General features: G+C 49.4%; 1 protein-coding gene across 3 annotated transcripts; it reads left to right on the top strand.

Annotated features, from left to right (window-relative positions):
• The first annotated feature begins 689 nt into the window (after positions 1-689).
• Positions 690-12,621, top strand: NOP2 (NOP2 nucleolar protein). 3 transcript variants are annotated; one of them, XM_050967221.1, is made up of 17 exons: positions 690-768; positions 1,692-1,809; positions 1,987-2,032; positions 2,199-2,302; positions 3,898-4,145; positions 4,473-4,516; positions 5,201-5,355; positions 5,740-5,939; positions 8,174-8,263; positions 8,342-8,429; positions 8,536-8,676; positions 8,928-9,067; positions 9,321-9,410; positions 10,146-10,268; positions 10,370-10,467; positions 11,614-11,744; positions 12,101-12,621. In XM_050967221.1, exons 2-17 carry the CDS (start codon positions 1,704-1,706, stop codon positions 12,334-12,336), a joined length of 2,040 nt encoding a protein of 679 aa, XP_050823178.1. In that variant the 5' UTR covers positions 690-768; positions 1,692-1,703; the 3' UTR covers positions 12,337-12,621. The 3 variants fall into 3 exon arrangements, with proteins under 3 accessions (XP_050823178.1, XP_050823187.1, XP_050823169.1); XM_050967230.1 differs by lacking the exon at positions 690-768 and adding an exon at positions 799-885; XM_050967212.1 differs by lacking the exon at positions 690-768 and having other exon boundaries at positions 1,613-1,809.
• The last annotated feature ends 4,473 nt before the right edge of the window (positions 12,622-17,094 follow it).

A 17,094-nucleotide genomic window follows, 5' to 3' on the forward strand; every position in this document is an offset into this window, starting at 1 on the left:
CCAGGGTCGGTCAATAAACCCTCTCCTTGACATGCTTGGGGTTAGCCTAGCTCGGCCCTGTGGGGGGAGGTTCTCTAGAGTCCTGCCTGACACCAATACTGCCCTAACTTTGCAGGGTAGAACAGGGGTAGGAAAGCTATAGCACACGGGCTGATTTTCAGTAGCACTCACGCTGCCTGGGTCCTGGCCACTGGTCTTGGGGGAGGGAGGGGTCTCTGCATTTTAATTTAAAATGAAGCTTTTTAAACACTTTAGAAACCTTATTTACTTTACATACAACAATAGTTTAGTTATAATATACAAACTTATAGAAAGACCTTCTAAAAACATTAAAATGTATGACTGGCACGCCAAACCTTAAATTACAGTGAATAAATGAAGACTTGGCACAGCACTTCTGAAAGGTTGCTGACCCCTGGGGTAGACTAAGCCTCCAGCTTTTACAGCTGTCTGGCCCAACACATGGGATTACTCTGGGATCGCAGCTGCACTCCAGATTCACACCTACCTTACTCCGAAGCCAGCCGAACAACCCCCACTCCGGGAAGGGGCTTCCATTATGCCTCTTTTCGGCTAGGGGAAGGGGTGGGGGTGGGGCAGGCTGCCTAATTGGGGGGGGGGGGGCGATTCTAGCCAATGGCGGGGTGGCAGGAGGAGAAGCGTCCGGTCAATCCCAGGGCGAGGGCGGAGCCGGGCTGAGCCTGCGTGGAGCGAGAGCTACGCTCAGGCCGGCCCAGGAAGTAGCTGCTGAGCACGTGGGGCCGGAAGGTAGGTGGGGGTTTGCAGCCGCTGCTCTCACCGAGGCCCGGTGCCCGGTGCCTTGCCCGTGTCCCCACACCCCCAGCCTGGCTCGCAGCCGGGGTAGCGCGCGGGAGGGAGGCCGGGGTTCGTGCAGGGGCCCCGGGCCGGGTGGTAACGTGGGGTGAAAGCTCCAGCAGAGCTCGGGCCTTGACGGGGGGATCCAGCCGCGGGCTCCTTGTGATTGAACTGGGAAAAACTCCGAGGCTGAGGGTTTGGAGAAGACCCTGAGCTAAGTGGTTTCTGGGAAGGGAGATTTGAGAGCTCAGAAATGAGATACAGGAGCATGGGGTTTAACCAAAGATGCCTTAGAACGGGGAGTGTGTTAGATCAGTGGTTCTCAACCTTCCTAGACTACCCTGTCAGGAGGCTGACTTGTCTTGCATACCCTCAAGTTTCACCTCACTTAAAAACTCCTAGCTTACAAAATCAGACATAAAAATACAGAAGTGTCACAGCACACAGAAACATTGCTGACTCTCTGATTTTTTACCATATAATTATAAAATAAATCAATTGGAATATAAATTATTGTACTTGGATTTCAATGTATGGTATATAGAGCAGTATAAACAACTTATTATATGAAATTTTAGTTTGTACTAACTTTTCTAGTGCTTTTTCTGTAGCCTGTTGTAAAACTAGGCAAATATCTAGATGAATTGAAGTATCCCCAGGAAGCCCTCTGTGTAACCCCAGGGGTACATGGACCCCTGGTTGAGAACCACTGTGTTAGAGAGACTGAGACATGCAATTGGAAGAACTGCTGTCCTAAAGGAATCGCCCCAGAGGTTGCCATGCTATATGGGTAAATGTGTGTGTGTGGAGGGGGTCTGTTCTATTTTCTTTTATCTCATTTTCCTTCTTTCCTTTTCCTTCACTTACCTCACAAGGTGAACAGTACTATGGGGCGCAAGCTTGATGTACTGAGGAAGGAAAAACGTGGCCCAGGGCGCAAAGCCCGCAAACAGAAGGGAGCAGAGGTAGAATTAGCCAAATTTCTTCCCCCAGGTAAGTGTCTTTGTTTCTGTTTCCTTTTCTACATTTTCTGCACATGCACACACACATGCATGCACTTCCCACACGCAATCACACCTGTAAGGGCTTTTAAATAAGGACATCATCCTATTGTTTGTCCTCCTTCTGTGACCAGTTTCTTAATTATCTTTCATCTTTGTTTGTTTCTAGCTACTGGTAACAGTGGAAACAAATTATCCAGCCATGCACGAAAAAGGTGAGTGTACAAATACGTGAATTAATTTCTCCTCTAGAGAGGATAGAATCCAAGGCACTATTTGCAATCTGGCAGACCCAGGTCAGAGGGGGTTGTTAGGCTCTCTGACATCAGAAGGTTTTTCTATTCATTTATTCTTTTTGTTCACTTGTCCATGTGTTTTCAGGGCTGCAAAGAGACGAATGGAGTCAGGAAAAACCCAAGCTAGGAAAAATCTGCTTCAGCTAAAGAAGCCAACAGATAAGGGGGAGATGGATGGCATCAGCTCAAGTACGTGTTTAATGAGTTGACTTCAATCATTTAAAAGCATTTTTCTAATGAAGAGTTCCGAATGTTCTAAATTCTTAAATCTCACTTTCATCCCCAGTTGTGAGCAGAGCAGGAGTCTGGCATAGCTTAAGTCGTTTTAAGCAGTGGACATCTCTTTCAACTGCTCCCACCTGACCTCCAGGGTGTTGTGGGCATCTTTAGTAGCCAGGGTTTTAAACACATACATTGCACAGGACTAAGAAGCGCCTTGTAACCACCGTAACTTAATTTTGGCTCAAATTAAATTTTGTAAAACCTGGATTTTTAAAACTCTCTCTCCTCAGTAACACTGAGAGCAGGCACATCAGACTTATTTTCTGCTTTCTATGCTGGTTCCCCATAAAATACAGCTTCAAATGCAATGGTCTTAGTCTTTGACCTCAGGGTGCACAATAACCTGGGCTCAGGATACACTGAAGGATCTGGGAATTTTTGGGGACTAATCCAAAAGTGTAGAGGGAAATCTTCACAGATCCAAGAACCACTTAGTAATGAGGAGAATGAAGAGTTTGTGTTTACGGCAGTGCCAAAGGGTATGTCTGTGCTGCAGCTGCAAGTGAGCCTCCCAGCCCAGGTAGACAGAGTAGTGCTAGCTCTGCTCACTCTTGCTCGCTAAAAATAGCAGCATAAATATTACAGCACAGATGGTGGCTCAGGCTAGCCCCCCAAGTCAGAACCTGCCCGTCCTCCTGGGTCCAAGCTTGGGTGGTGGCTCTGAGCCTCTGTCCGTGCTGCTGTGTGTACACTGCTATTTTTACTCGAGCCTAGGCTGGCAGGCACACTGCCAGCTGCAGTGTAGACGTACCCTAAAGGTCCCAACCAAGATCACAACCTCATTGTGCTAAACACTGCACTAACATAGTGAAAGGCACTCCCTGACTCTGAGATTACAATCTAAACAGATGACATGAACAAAAATACTGTGACCCCTATTTTACATTTGGAAATTGAGACCAGTTCAGAGACGCACAGTCTATGGTGATGTCAGGAACTGAACCCAAATCTGCAGAGTCCCAATCCAGTGCCGCCTTCTACAAGACCATCCTTTCTATAACTACTGTAAACCTCACTATTTTCCATTACAAGTATAGGACATGTTTCTGTGACCTGCCTTCACTAATACAAACTCATACCACATCATAGATTTAAAAAAAAAAAAAAAAAAAAAAAAAAAAAAGGGTGTTCCCCCTTGGAAAAAGGAAGGAACGGAGAAAGGAACAACTACATGTAAACCATTGTTAGCTGCTCCACATAACGCATTGTGAAAGGTGCTCTGGTGTCATGCTGATGTAGCATAAGAATCGAACTTGGAAACAAGCAAGAGAAATATCATAACAAACAAATAGAATTTTAAAGTCCATATTAGACCTGTGAAAAAGGGATGTGTATCATAAATCCCCATTGACTGAATGTGAGGAAACTGAGGGACAGAGAATTAATTGGCCCTTCTAGCTAGAAGTTACAGTGCAGAATTCCCATCCCTCTTATTTTGCATTGAACAGACAAGATGGTTTTGGGGGTTGTTACAAATCATTAACCTTTTCTTCTGCCTGCAGCTGCAGAGCAGCCATCACCACAGAAAGGAGGAAAATGCAGGGGGCCAGCACCTCTCGGCACCCTCTGCTCACTTTCACTAACTCCGGCCAAGAGATCACAGCCTGCTGGGGATAATGAAGAAGAGCGTTTGAAGTCCAGTGAAAGTGAGGGAGATGAGGATGTGGATGCCTGGGAGAGCATGGGGGATGATGGGAGCAATGAGGAGATGGTGGATGATTATGGAGCCTCGTCCTCTGAGGAAGAGGAGGTAGGAACTCCTGACTTGCATGTTACAGTAAACACTTGAGACTTCCCCAGCTGGGGGTAGTGTGGGACTCAGACATCATGACCTTATCACTGAGATGGAGGAGGCCTGGGGTGGGTGGGAGGAGTTGAAAGACTTTATCCCCATGGGAGAGAGACTTCAAGAATGGAGATGGGTCCAGGGATAGAATACTTAATCCTGCCTTCACCTGCTGCTGGTCTGTATGTGCTCTCGCATAGAGTGAGTGGGTTTTATAGGGGCAGGAATGGGGGTAACAGGGAGTTGCCATCTGATGCCATATTTTCATTAACTCTCCCATGGCTCTCTTAGCTGCTGCCCATCGAACAAGCCGCCCGGAAGCAGAAGTCTGGCAGGTGAGGGTTTCAGGAGCTGGAGGCCAGCAGGTTCTCTCCTAGGCTGGGGTGAGGCTGTCTCTTCCATTACCCACCCCCCACCCCCACCCCCCCCACACACATTTCTAGCATGCCTAGATTCCAAGGCCAGAAGGGACCACTGTGGTCATGTAGTCTGATCTCCTGTGTTAACACAGGCCATAGAACTTCTCCAAAATAATTCCGAGAGCATGTTCCTTAGGCAAACATCCAGTCTTAATTTAAAAATTGCCAGTGGTGGAGAATCCACCACGACTCTTGCTAAAGTGTTCCAGTGACTAATTATTCTCACCATTAAAATGTACTCGTTTCCCATCTAGATTTCTCTAGCTTCAGCTTCCAGCCACTGGATTGTGCTATGCCTTTCTCTGCTAGCTTGAAGAGCCCATTATTACATATTTGTTCCCCCTGTAGGTATTTATAGACTGTAATCAAGTCACCCCTTAACTGTTTCTTTGAGCCTATGTATTTAGCTTAATTAATCAATAGAAGGCAGGTTTTCTAATCCTTGCATCATTCTCACGTCTCTTCTGAACCCTCTCCAATTTATCACCATCCTTCTGGAATTGTGGGTACCAGAATGGACACTTCTCTGCTTACGTGGGGGGAGGGAGAGGATGACGGTTCCCATGCGTAAATGCAAACCCTTCCCTCTCTTATGCTCAGGGAAGGTCTCAATGAGGATGACAGTGAAGAAGAGGAGGAGCGGGTGAGCAGCCAAAGCAAGGGGCAGGAGGAAGAGGAGGACACAGACCTGCAGCTCAATATGGAGATAGATGAGCAATTTGTGTTACCCAGTGGTGAGGAGATCGAGAAAGAGAATATCCTTCCCTCTAACGTGTGTGGTGCACATAAACTGTGTACACAACGCAGATGAGCACCAACACTCTTGCACAGAACCATGTTGGGTTGTACATGTGTGTTGCATAGAGGAGGTGTATTGGTTATGATAGGCTGCACTAGTGTATCACAGGAGCCATATCACCTGCATGTGTTAGATTGCGCTTGTGTGTGATTGGGGGGAGAGGGGAAGTAGCACACTCCAGCATAACAGCAAAGGCATTTGTGATGCCATATGTGTAGCCTGAAAGTCATCCACTAAAGGCAGCTGTGCATTGCATGGCTTGGTATGCACACAATAATTCACATTTGAGCAATGCCCAGGGTCATGTGACTCTTTCTTGATTCCTTAACTGCCTCATTACCTGCTGAGCCACCTGACCTGCACCTCATTCATCAGCGTATCAAGGACAACGTGGAGGTGCTGCAGGACTTCAAGGTGAAGCGGGAGACGGGACGTGCCCGGCAGGAGTACCTCGCATTGCTACACCAGGACCTTGCTGCCTACTATTCCTACAGTGACTTCTTGCTTAAGAAGCTCATGGAGCTCTTCCCTCTCCCTGAGGTATGAACCCCACCCAGGTCCAGGTATGCTTCTGGTTCTTCTTCACACAGCGCACAGTCAACTTGTGGAACCCCTTACCTGAGGAGGTTGTGAAGGCTGGGACTATAACAATGTTTAAAAGGGAACTGGATAAATTCATGGTGGCTAAGTCCATAAATGACTATTAGCCAGGAAGGGTAAAGAATGGTGTTCCTAGCCTCTGTTCATCAGAGGATGGAGCTGGATGGCAGGAGAGCGATCACTTGATCATTGCCTATTAGCTTCACTCCCTCTGGGGCACCTGGCATTGGCCACTGTTGGTAGGCAGATACTGGGCTAGATGGACCTTTTGGTCTGACCCAGTACGGCCGTTCTTATGTTCTTTTGATTCACCCAGCCTACATCCACACTGACTGGTGTTCACCCGTCTGCCCACCCAGTTCCCAGATATGGATCTGGCTTCCTTGCTGCCTTCCCCTTTCTTTATCTCATTTTCTTTTCTCCCCTTCCTCCCCTGGAGGATAGCTACAGTACCTGTATTTAAGAAAACGGGAAGAAAGTAACCCGGGCAGTTACAGACCTTGTAGTCTGACCTCAGTAGCATGCAGGGCTTTAGAGCAAATTGTGAAGAAAAGAATAATTAAATTTATCTAAATAGATCTAATATTTCTGGGCTTCGACAGCCTGTTTGACACAGGAACATGGAACATTGTTAGTTAAATTAGGAAGGATGGGGAATCAGTCCAAGCACTGTCAGGTGGATAAGGAATTGGCTAAAGCAGAGAAGGCAACAAGTTATGCTGAAAGGTGAACTATTGGACTGGATGGAGGAACTGATGGAGTTCCTCTTGGTTTTGGGACCTTGTATTTAATATTTTTATTAATGACTTTGGCACAAAAAATAGTGCTAATGAAATTTGCTGCTGCTAAAGTTGGGAGACATGATCAGTACAGAGGAGGTTCAGAATATTATACAGGAATAGGATGACCTTAAAAACTGGAGTAACAGAAATGGGAGGAAATTTAATAGCGCAAAGGGCAAGTTCATGCCCATAGGGTCTGCTATTAGCTGGGTGCTCATCAGTTGGAAGCAACAGAGGAGGAGAGCGACTTGGGCATATGGGCCGATCACAGGTGACTGAGCCACCAACATGATGCGGCTGTGAGAAAGGCTAGGATGTGAGGCAAGGCATTTCCAGTAAAGAAGAATTAATGCCTTTATACAAGGCACTAGTGAGACCTCATGTGGAATGTTGTGTACAGTTCTAGTCTCCCATGTTCAACAAAGATTAATTTAAACGGGGAATGGAGGAAACTGGAAGAGTTTGGCTTGTTAGCAAAACAAAGGCTGAGGGGATATGATAGCGCTATACATCTACATAGGGGGTAGACACCAGGGAGGGTGAAGAGCTATTTAAGTTAAAGGACAATGTTGGCACGAAAACAAGTGGATATAAACTGGACGTGAACAAATTCAAGCTGGAAATTAGAAGGCGGTTTCTAACCATCAGAGGACAGGTTCTGGAACAGATTCTAGAAGTTATGGGGGAAAACAAGAGTTGGACAAATTTATCAGTGGAATTATATGGCTGAGTGCAGGTCTTAGCAGTCCTGGAGGTTCCTTCTGGTTCATGTCCAATGTTTGTAAAATCTCATGCTTCGAGATTTCAGCTAGTCACCTGCAGGAGTCAGGAAGGGACTCCCCCCTGGCAATGTGTTCTGTTTTTTTTCTTCCTCTGAAGCATCAGAGATGGCCACAGCTGGAGAAGGGTCCATGGACAGGGTGGGCCAAGGCTCAGAGGTGGTATTGATCATTGTGTGTCTGGTGCTTGGCTGACTGGTTCTTGCTACATGCTCAGGATCTAATTGATCACCTCATGAGTTTGGGAAGGAATTTTCCCCCAGCTCAGATTAGCAGTGACCTAGCAGGAGGGATGGTTTGTCTTCCTCTGCAGCATGTGAGTGTGGATCATTTGCTGGGATTATCTGGGTATATCTCCTGTAAATGCTTCCTTGCCACTGCAGAGGCCTCAGGCATTGGTGCATCTTGGTTCCTCCTGTTCTCCCTCCTGTTCTCTGCTTGTAGCACACAATAGTCTAGTCTCCTGATGGTTGTAATACTTTACTCTAATTTTGGTTGTTGGGCATAGCTTGCAAGTACTGGGAGGGGTTGGTGGGTGGCCTGTTATGTACAGGAAGACAGTCTAGGTGATCTGGTGGTGCATTTTGGCCCTGAACTCTGACTCTGTTTCCAGCTGGTCAACTTCTTAGAATCTAATGAGGTTCCTCGCCCCATGACACTTCGTACCAACACGCTGAAAACACGGCGACGAGACCTGGCACAGGTGAGCAAAGCATCGTGATCCCTCAACCTCTGTCCCAGTTATGGAGCAAAGATCTCACCCCTCTGTCTTCATCTTCAGGCTCTGATTAATCGTGGTGTGAATCTTGACCCCCTGGGGAAGTGGTCGAAAACTGGGCTTGTTGTCTACGATTCCTCTGTGCCCATTGGTGAGAAACTGACCCTCCCTTCACAGGGCTGAGCTGACTGACTCATTTTTTTGGCTGCTTCCCCTCTTCTCATGGCTCTGTTCTTCACCTCTCCTCCACCCCCCAGGTGCCACCCCTGAGTACCTGGCTGGACACTACATGCTACAAGGAGCTTCCAGCCTCCTCCCTGTCATGGCTCTGGCCCCCCAAGAGAATGAACGCATCCTGGACATGTGCTGTGCCCCAGGAGGCAAGACCAGCTACATAGGTACCTGACGGGGGTTGGGGGATGAGGGAAGGACCAAGGCCCTGGAGTTTGGGAGGAGAGCCTGGGGGAAAGAGGTCTGTGGGGATGCGTGGGAACAGGGAAATAGAGGGAAGCTGGGGGATGGGTTGCCTGGTAGGAGTGGGAGACAGTGAGGGGTCCACCGGGGAATGGAGGGGTGGGGTATTCCTGCTGCTGATTGGGAGTGGTGGGGCTGCGCATTGGGTCTTGATGTAACCTTCATCCCCTGGCAGCTCAGCTGATGAAGAACACAGGTGTGATCCTGGCCAACGACAGCAGTGCTGAGCGGCTGCGCAGTGTGGTGGGGAACCTGCACCGTCTGGGAGTCACCAATGCCGTCCTGAGCCACTGCGATGGACGCCAGTTCCCCATGGTATGCAGCCACTGGGTAGTTTCATGCTTGCTGTGGCCGTCACAAGGCTTCATGGAATCCAGCTATGGTCTCCTTGACTGTATGCAGCGGGTGGGTGACTCACAAGAAAGGAATGCACATGGGGTGGGGGAGAAAGCAATGGGGCATCTCTCTTCCCTCCCTCCCCCACAATTTCCCCTTTTCTGCGTTGTCCCCCTTGTTGTCCTTTCAATGGAATTGAGTCCAAGACCTCTGTCTCTCCACCCACCTCTAGGTGCTGGGTGGGTTTGACCGTGTCCTCCTTGATGCTCCCTGCAGTGGCACAGGTGTCATCTCCAAGGACCCTGCTGTCAAAACCAACAAGGTGAGCAGCCTGGGTGGGGGCGGCTCAGGAGAAGATGGAAAGGAGCTTGGGTGATTTCTGGTGCAGTTCAGGGGTTCTCAAACTTTTTCCTTCTGAGGTTCCCCCCTGCACGCCCCCACAACATGCTATAAAAATTCCATTGTCCACCCATGCAACAACAATTGTTTGTCAGTAGATTAAAAGCCAGGGCCGAGCTGGTGTTAGGGGGCAGCAAGGGGAGCGATTGCCCAGACACAAGGAGCCCCACCCAAGCTACGTTGGTTGGGCTTCTGCTTCAGCCCAGAGAGAAGGGGCTTGGGCTTGAGCTTTCTGCCCTGGGCCCCAGTGAATTTAACACTGGCCCTGATGTCTGGTTTATTTTGGTGGACACCCTGAAACTTGTGCCTCCCACCCCCCCGGAGGGCCCCTGGTTGAAAACTGCTGGTGTAAGGTATAGAGTGAGATGTGAACTTGCCCGCAGGCCATGGAAGAGCGGGGCTTCTGGACTCTTGTCCTTGCACCGAGATGTCTGGATCAGAGAAACCCGAAGAAATTGACCTGTCTCCCTCGCACACACTGTTCTGGGACCAGATTTAGGGGTAGAAGCCCACCTAAGTCCTGCTACCTCACCACTGGTGGCTCTTGCTCTCATCACACCTCCATTCGCAGCAGGCATAGAGGGTGAAGTGAGCTAGGCCAGGGGAAGGAGTGGATCAGCATAGCTCAAGTGTTCTAACCCCCCTCTGTGTCTCTCAGGATGAGAGGGATGTCCTGCGTTGTGCTCATCTTCAGAAGGAGCTGATTCTCAGTGCTATTGACTCAGTCAATGCTGCCTCCGAGACGGGGGGCTACGTAGTGTACTGTACCTGCTCCATCATGGTGAGTTCCCTTTGGGTGCCAGGCAGCTGGCCCGTGTGCTGGGGGAGCTCTCATTCAAAGAGTCTCCACAGAGTCTGTCTCTAATGCTTGGTCTCTGGCAGGTGGAAGAGAATGAGTGGGTTGTGGATTATGCCCTGAAGAAACGCAATGTTCGCTTGGTGCCCACAGGGCTGGACTTTGGCAAGGAAGGATTCACCAGGTGTGTGTTTAAGTCTGTGGGGGCTGTGGGGAGGAACATAAGAACAGCCATACTGGGTCATACCAAAGGACCATACAGCCCAGTAGCCTGTCTACTGACAGTGGCCAATGCCAGGTGCCCCAGAGGGAGTGAACGTAACAGGTAATGATCAAGCAATCTCTCTCTCCTGCCATCCATCTCCACCCTCTGACAAACAGAGGCTATGGACACCATTCCTTACCCATCCTGGCTGATAGCCATTAATGGACTTCACCTCCATGAATTTATCCAGTTCTCTTTTAAACCCTGTTATAGTTGTAGCCTTCACAACTTCCTCAGGCAAGGAGTTCCACAAGTTGACTGTGCGCTGTGTGAAGAACTTCCTTTTATTTGTTTTAAACCTGCTGCCCATTAATTTCATTTGGTGACCCCTAGTTCTTGTATTATGGGAACAAGTAAATAACTTTTCCTTATCCACTTTCTCCACACCACTCATGATTTTATATACCTCTATCAAATCCCCTTTTAGTCTCCCCTTTTCTAAGCTGAAAAGTCCTAGCCTCTTTAATCCCTCCTCGTATGGGACCCGTTCCAAACCCCTAATCATTTTAGTTGCCCTTCTCTGAACCTTTTCTAGTGCAGTATATCTTTTTTGAGATGAGGAGACCACATCTGTATACAGTATTCAAGATGTGGGCGTACCATCGATTTTATATAAGGGCAATAATATATTCTCCATCTTATTCTCTATTCCTAACATCCTGTTTGCTTTTTTGACCGCCTTTGCACACTGCATGGACGTCTTCAGAGAACTATCCACGATGATCCCGAGATCTTTTTCCTGATTCCTTGTAGCTAAATTAGCCCCCATCGTATTGTATGTATAGTTGGGGTTATTTTTTCCAATGTGCATTACTTTACATTTATCCACATTAAATTTCATTTGCCATTTTGTTGCCCAATCACTTAATTTTGTGAGATCTTTTTGAAGTTCTTCAGTTAAGACTGAAGCAGACTATCTTGAGCAGTTTAGTATCATCTGCAAACTTTGCCACCTCACTTTTTACCCTTTTCTCCAGATGATTTATCAGGGAAGTTTGCTCTGTTTTTAACCCTCAACTTTAATTAGGAAACTAATATTTCCTCTCTCCTTCTCTCTCCCCTCAGGTTCAAGGAGCATCGCTTCCACCCATCCCTCAAATCCACACGGCGTTTCTACCCTCACACCCACAACATGGATGGGTTCTTCATCGCCAAGCTCAAGAAATTTTCTAATGCCATCCCCAAAATGCAGAAAGGTAACTGAGCTCCAGAGCTGCTAATAATAATAATAATAATTGGAGATATTATCTCCTAGAACTGGAAGGGACCTTGAAAGGTCATCAAGTTCAGACCCCTGCCTTCACTAGCCGGACGAAGTACTGATTTTTGCCCCAGATCCCTAAGTGGCCCCCCTCAAGGATTGAACTCACAACCCTGGGTTTAGCAGGCCAATGCTCAAACCACTGAGCTATCCCTCCCCCTTGCTCTGCTACCTTACTCATGTACAATGCTGGCTGGTGTGGAGCAGCAGAGAGCTTGCCATCCAGGCAGCACTGTTTGCTCACCACAACATCTGCGCTTTCCTCTCTGACTCTCTTGTTTCTTCTTCTAGATGAGGAATCTACTGTGGAAACAGCAAGTCCAGCATCTGCTCCAGAAGTAGCTGCAGAGCCACAGCTTAAAAGGAAAAAACTTGAGAAGTTGAAAGTCACCACGGGGCAGAAGAAGCAGCGGCAGCCCCCTTCAAAGGGAGGTTCTGTGCAAAGGCATAAAAGGCCCTTTCCCCAGCGTCCAGGAGCTCGGCCACCTGCCAGGAAGCAGCACAGAGTGCACCCAAATAGACAATAAGAGGGACTGCCTCTCTGGGCTTTGGTGTCTGATTCATGAGAGTTGCAGGGATGGGACATTCTCCTTGAAGGCTGAAGCTCAGGGACTCTCCAGATTCCACCCATGTAGGGTTGTTTTTCGCTATCTTGTGCAGATGGTTGCTTTAGCAGTAAGTGTCTGGGACAACTATTACCCCTACAGAAGGAGCATTTTTTGGACTTGCAGCCCAGTGTACTTCCCCCAGCATGGGGTTGGGATGCTGGATTGATAGATCCTAATTCATTAAAGATTTATACTTTGATCAAATTCTCTCTCTCCCTGTATGTCTAAGGCAGGAATTTATTTCCGTGTAGTGTAACTGGACCCTGCAGTAAATGTTCAGCTGTAGCCACTTGTTCTTGTGCTGCACTGTGGCCTCTCCCTCTATACTTGGCTTCCATTGTTCTGTCTTCCCATCACTCTCCCTCACTACCTCTTTGCTTTGTGTCCTGCCCTTATTCTGACCCTCCTGTTTCCCAGTCTTCTGTCATCCACTCCAGTCACTTCGCTCCTCCTTCTCAAACCCTTCTCTTATGCCCCTTTCTTTCTCTCCTGGGCCAGTGATGGGGGCTGCCTTACAGCTTGGTTCATTTGCCTCTTCATCCACCCTTTGGCTGATGTGGCTCAATAAGTGGGGCTAGCAAAGGATGGAAGGGAATTGCTTCTGCTGGAAGGCTACTAACCTTCGTACAAACCCTGGCACCTGCCCTATGCCTAGCACAATTGGGTACATTGACAAACAAAATGAGGCCCAAGTTGGATGCTGCAATAGCCATCAAACAATAAACGTCAACCCTAACCCTTAAGTACACACAACAAATAAGATTTGTAGGAGTACCACAGTTGTCATGCAAGATTAAATTGATTTGGAAGATACCTAGTAACAGAGAACTTAGTTAAGTATAGCAATTCACCAACATCTAGTTGCTAAAACGTTGCAGAATCCCGTATAACTAACAGTTGTTCTCAAGTGGTCCTAGGGGGTGGGGAGGAAACAGACCCAAGACCTGAAAGACAGGGCCCTACAATCATGGGCCAAGGTCAAAAATCCCACTAGAGGGTGATAATGCGTGTTACAGGTTATGGGGGCCGATGAACTACCCTTCAGGGCTTGGGGAAGTAGAACCAACGTGAATAGAGGAAAGTGTGGAATTAACAGTATGAGAAAATTTATTATCAACAACACAATGATTATTAGAGAACCTAACAAAAAATAAACCTAATGCATTGGGGACCAAAGTCTTTTGGACTGAGGTGGATGTGACTGATAATTTGGTTGGGGATGGGGGGAAGTAGAAGAAAAGGTATTTACCCTGTCTAGTATAGTATCCCCTCTCTCTGGACCCAATGCTAGCACAGGAGACCCACCAGAGACAGACACAGAACATGCAACACTGACTTTGTTGCTATACTATAACCATGGTATTTTTATAACTCTTCAGCTGGTAGCAGCTCTGATGATCTGGTTCAGAGGCTGAAAGATAGAAGCTTAGAAACAAATTAGCACAGGCACGGAGATGAGAGAAGCCTGCCGGACTGCATCCAGCAGGGCTTCCACATCCTCGGGTTCCCTGGGTCTCCACCTCCCAATCACCTGCTGTATGGGGACCCCCTGGGTGACCAGCCTCAATTCTTCCAGAGGCAGGGCTATCTGAGCTATGTTCGGGGGTACCTGCCCATCCGCCTGCTGTGGCAGCCACACAAGCATTCCAGGAGAACCATTCTACGAACCAGACAGGGTCTTCCCCAGGTGCAGCAGCCACCAAGACAAACTGCCAACAATGCTCCAAGCAGGTGCCATCCCCACCAACATATTAAAGATATTGTGTGTGGCATGACCGGCCTGCTGATGAGCTGCCCCTGCTAAATCTCCCAACCAGGATGTGGCTTTTAACACCTGTTGGGTCTCAGCTAGGTTCTGACCCTGATCCAAACACAGGGTCACCATATCCCAGGCCCACCTGCAGCGTGAGGGGCCACCCAGGGTTTTTGCTAACTCCATTGTTTGAGCGGGAATCAACTCAGTCTCTGCCACAGTGTGTCTGGTACTTGGGGTTGCTCTGCCTCCTGCAGGTGCAGGCCCATAGTTTCAGACCACCCTCCAGACTGCCGCAACATGGTGTCTGGGATCCGAATCATACCAGATATCCCTGTCACAATCATTATATGATCCTGCACCCCCCTGGGCTTTCACCCCAATTGCAGTGACTCAGGCTGAATAAGCTCCCCGGACCCTGTTCTCCCAGGTGGACCCCTCCAGGACCAGATTCTTCAGCAGGTAACTGCCTGGCTCAGAGTGGCATTCTCTACTTCCACCCACTCCCACTCCTCTGCTGCCGTCACCTGTACTGTGGCTACAGAGAGGGAAGACTCCTGGGCGTTAGCAGTCAGAACCTGTGCCTTGCACGTATCCCATTCCTTCTCCAGCTCATTACACCGGTCCCTGAGTGAATCTATTTCTGTGGCAAGCTGACTTTTTGCCACCTGCCATTGCCAGCCTGCTTGCCACAGCAGCCAGGCAGCTGCACGATCCAGTCCCGCCTTATTGGGACTGTATATAAATACATATTTATTCAACATGAGCTGTAGTTCAGGAATTGTACTCCCAGGTGGAACCGCCCCTAGCATCCAGAGGTCTGCCCCTTTCTTTTGGAGCCCCAGGCAACAGGGCCATGTCCCAAGGGTGGGGGGGAGTCTTCTTGCTCAGGCTGCTTTCCCTTTTTCTTCCCATTGCCCCACAGTGGCATACTTAGTAGCAGCATCCTTTTCTCCCTGCAGTGGGTTTCTAGCCTACCACTTTTTACACAGGCTCAAGCCAGACCCACTCAAGAGACTACCGGGGGGCACCAGGGGCAGGGGTGGCACCAGGCACCAGCGCACCAAACGTGTGCCTGGGGCTGCAAGCCATGGGGAGGTGGCCTGCCGGTTGCCAAGAGGGCAGCAGACAGAGAGTCTTCGGCGGCGTGGCTGCGGGAGGTCCGCTGGTCCCGCGGTTTTGGCAATTCGGAGGTGGGTATGCCGAAGGCACAGGACTATTGGACCTCCCATAGACATGCCACCGAATCCATGTTACCAGCAGATCTCTCGCAGGCAAGCCACCGAAAGCCGCCTTACTGCCATGCTTGGGGCCGCAAAATACATAGAGCCGCCCCTGACCAGAGGACTCCTACTCTTGGGTCTAATCCTACACGAAGCTGCCTGTATTCTCCACCAGTAATGTTAACCAAAACTGGGTCTGCTAGTAAGCTTAGGGAGGAATAATGACCCACCAGAGTTTGGCAGAAAGCAGCACGTTTATTATACTGACAGCTCAGCTCAAAAGAAGGGGAGGAGGGGGTCACACACTCTCCCAGAACAGGCACGGCGCTGGAGATGTCAGGATCCTTCAAGGTAAGCGTCCCACAGCACAGCAATGGATGGTGAGATGAAGGTAAGTCTTCCCGGGGCACGATGGAATGCAACATGGCAAACCACTGGCCAGGTGATCTGGGCAAAGCGCCTTTACGGGAGGTACAATCTTATGAGTGCACTCCTGAGCTCATGTCCCCTTCCTCTTTTAAGGACCTGCTCCTCATAGCCTGCGACTAGAGATGGGGTGGTCACAGTCAACCTCGGACAGTGTCCATGCATTGTGTGTGGGGGATGAGGTGGAGGTGAGCTGGGGGGGGTGTTCCCCAGGGTTACTTCTTGTGGCCCCCCCCCATGCCCCTCACCGCCTCAGCTCATCTCTGCTCCACTTGTGCTGCTACCGCTCTGCTTCTCCCCCCCTCCCTCCCAGACTTGCCGCAAAACAGCTGATTCAGCAGCAAGCCTGGGTGGGAGGGGGGGAGAAGCAGAGCGGCAGCGCTGGGGAGCAGGCGGCAGTGGAGCAGAGGTGAGCTGGGGGGGAGCAGTTTGTCTGCCCCCCTCAGGTTACTTCCTGCGCCCCTCCCCGCAGCTCACCTCCACTCAGGGCCAGTTCGCAGCTTTTTGCGTTCTAAGCAAAAAAAAAAGGAGCCAGAGTGCCATCCCTTGGAAAGCGCCGCCCCAAGCACATGCTTGGAGCACTGCTGCCTAGAGCCGGCCCTGTTCACAGGTATTCAAAGAGGGAGAGAAGACAAAAGGGGGGGGGCAGGGGATGTGTAACAGACCTTTTGGACATACAGGTTATACAGAGCATACAGATCACTGTTGCTCCTACAACAACAACAGCCACCCCCATGCACGTAAACCATACCCCAAGTCTCATAGCTGTAGTCCAGAAAGCACATCGCATGGAGTCCCAGCAGCTCTCAGCACACCCCAGCTCTCTAGTGTAGCCTGTGTCCCTCACTACACCTCAGCCCCAGGCTTCAGCCCTCTTTGGCTCAAATAGCCTGCAAGCATATTCCCTCTGTTGTTCTTTATCTTTAGCCATCTCACACGTTCTCTGGCCATGGCTCTCTAGCTGAGGAAGGCCAGCCAGCTAGCCGGCCAGCCCTTCACTGGCTTTCTAAGCTCCAGTCTCCCAGCACTGACTTTCACTCTTGAAAGTCAGCAGGCTAGCCCCTATCCTGGCTTCCTGAGAAATCCCCCCCTTTCCTCAGGAGGGCTTGTAGAGAACTCTGCAGCTTTCCACAGAGACTGCCAGCCCTAGCTCACAAGGTGTCTTTCCTCCTAGGTTTTCCCTGGTCCTTTATAGCCCTGCTCTTAATTGTACCTGTTCTGCCTGGCACAGAGGTGGTGGACCTGCATCATTTACAGGGGCCAGCCATGCTGGGA

This window comes from Gopherus flavomarginatus, chromosome 1, assembly GCF_025201925.1.
Source record: "Gopherus flavomarginatus isolate rGopFla2 chromosome 1, rGopFla2.mat.asm, whole genome shotgun sequence".
NCBI classification, from domain to species: domain Eukaryota; kingdom Metazoa; phylum Chordata; order Testudines; family Testudinidae; genus Gopherus; species Gopherus flavomarginatus.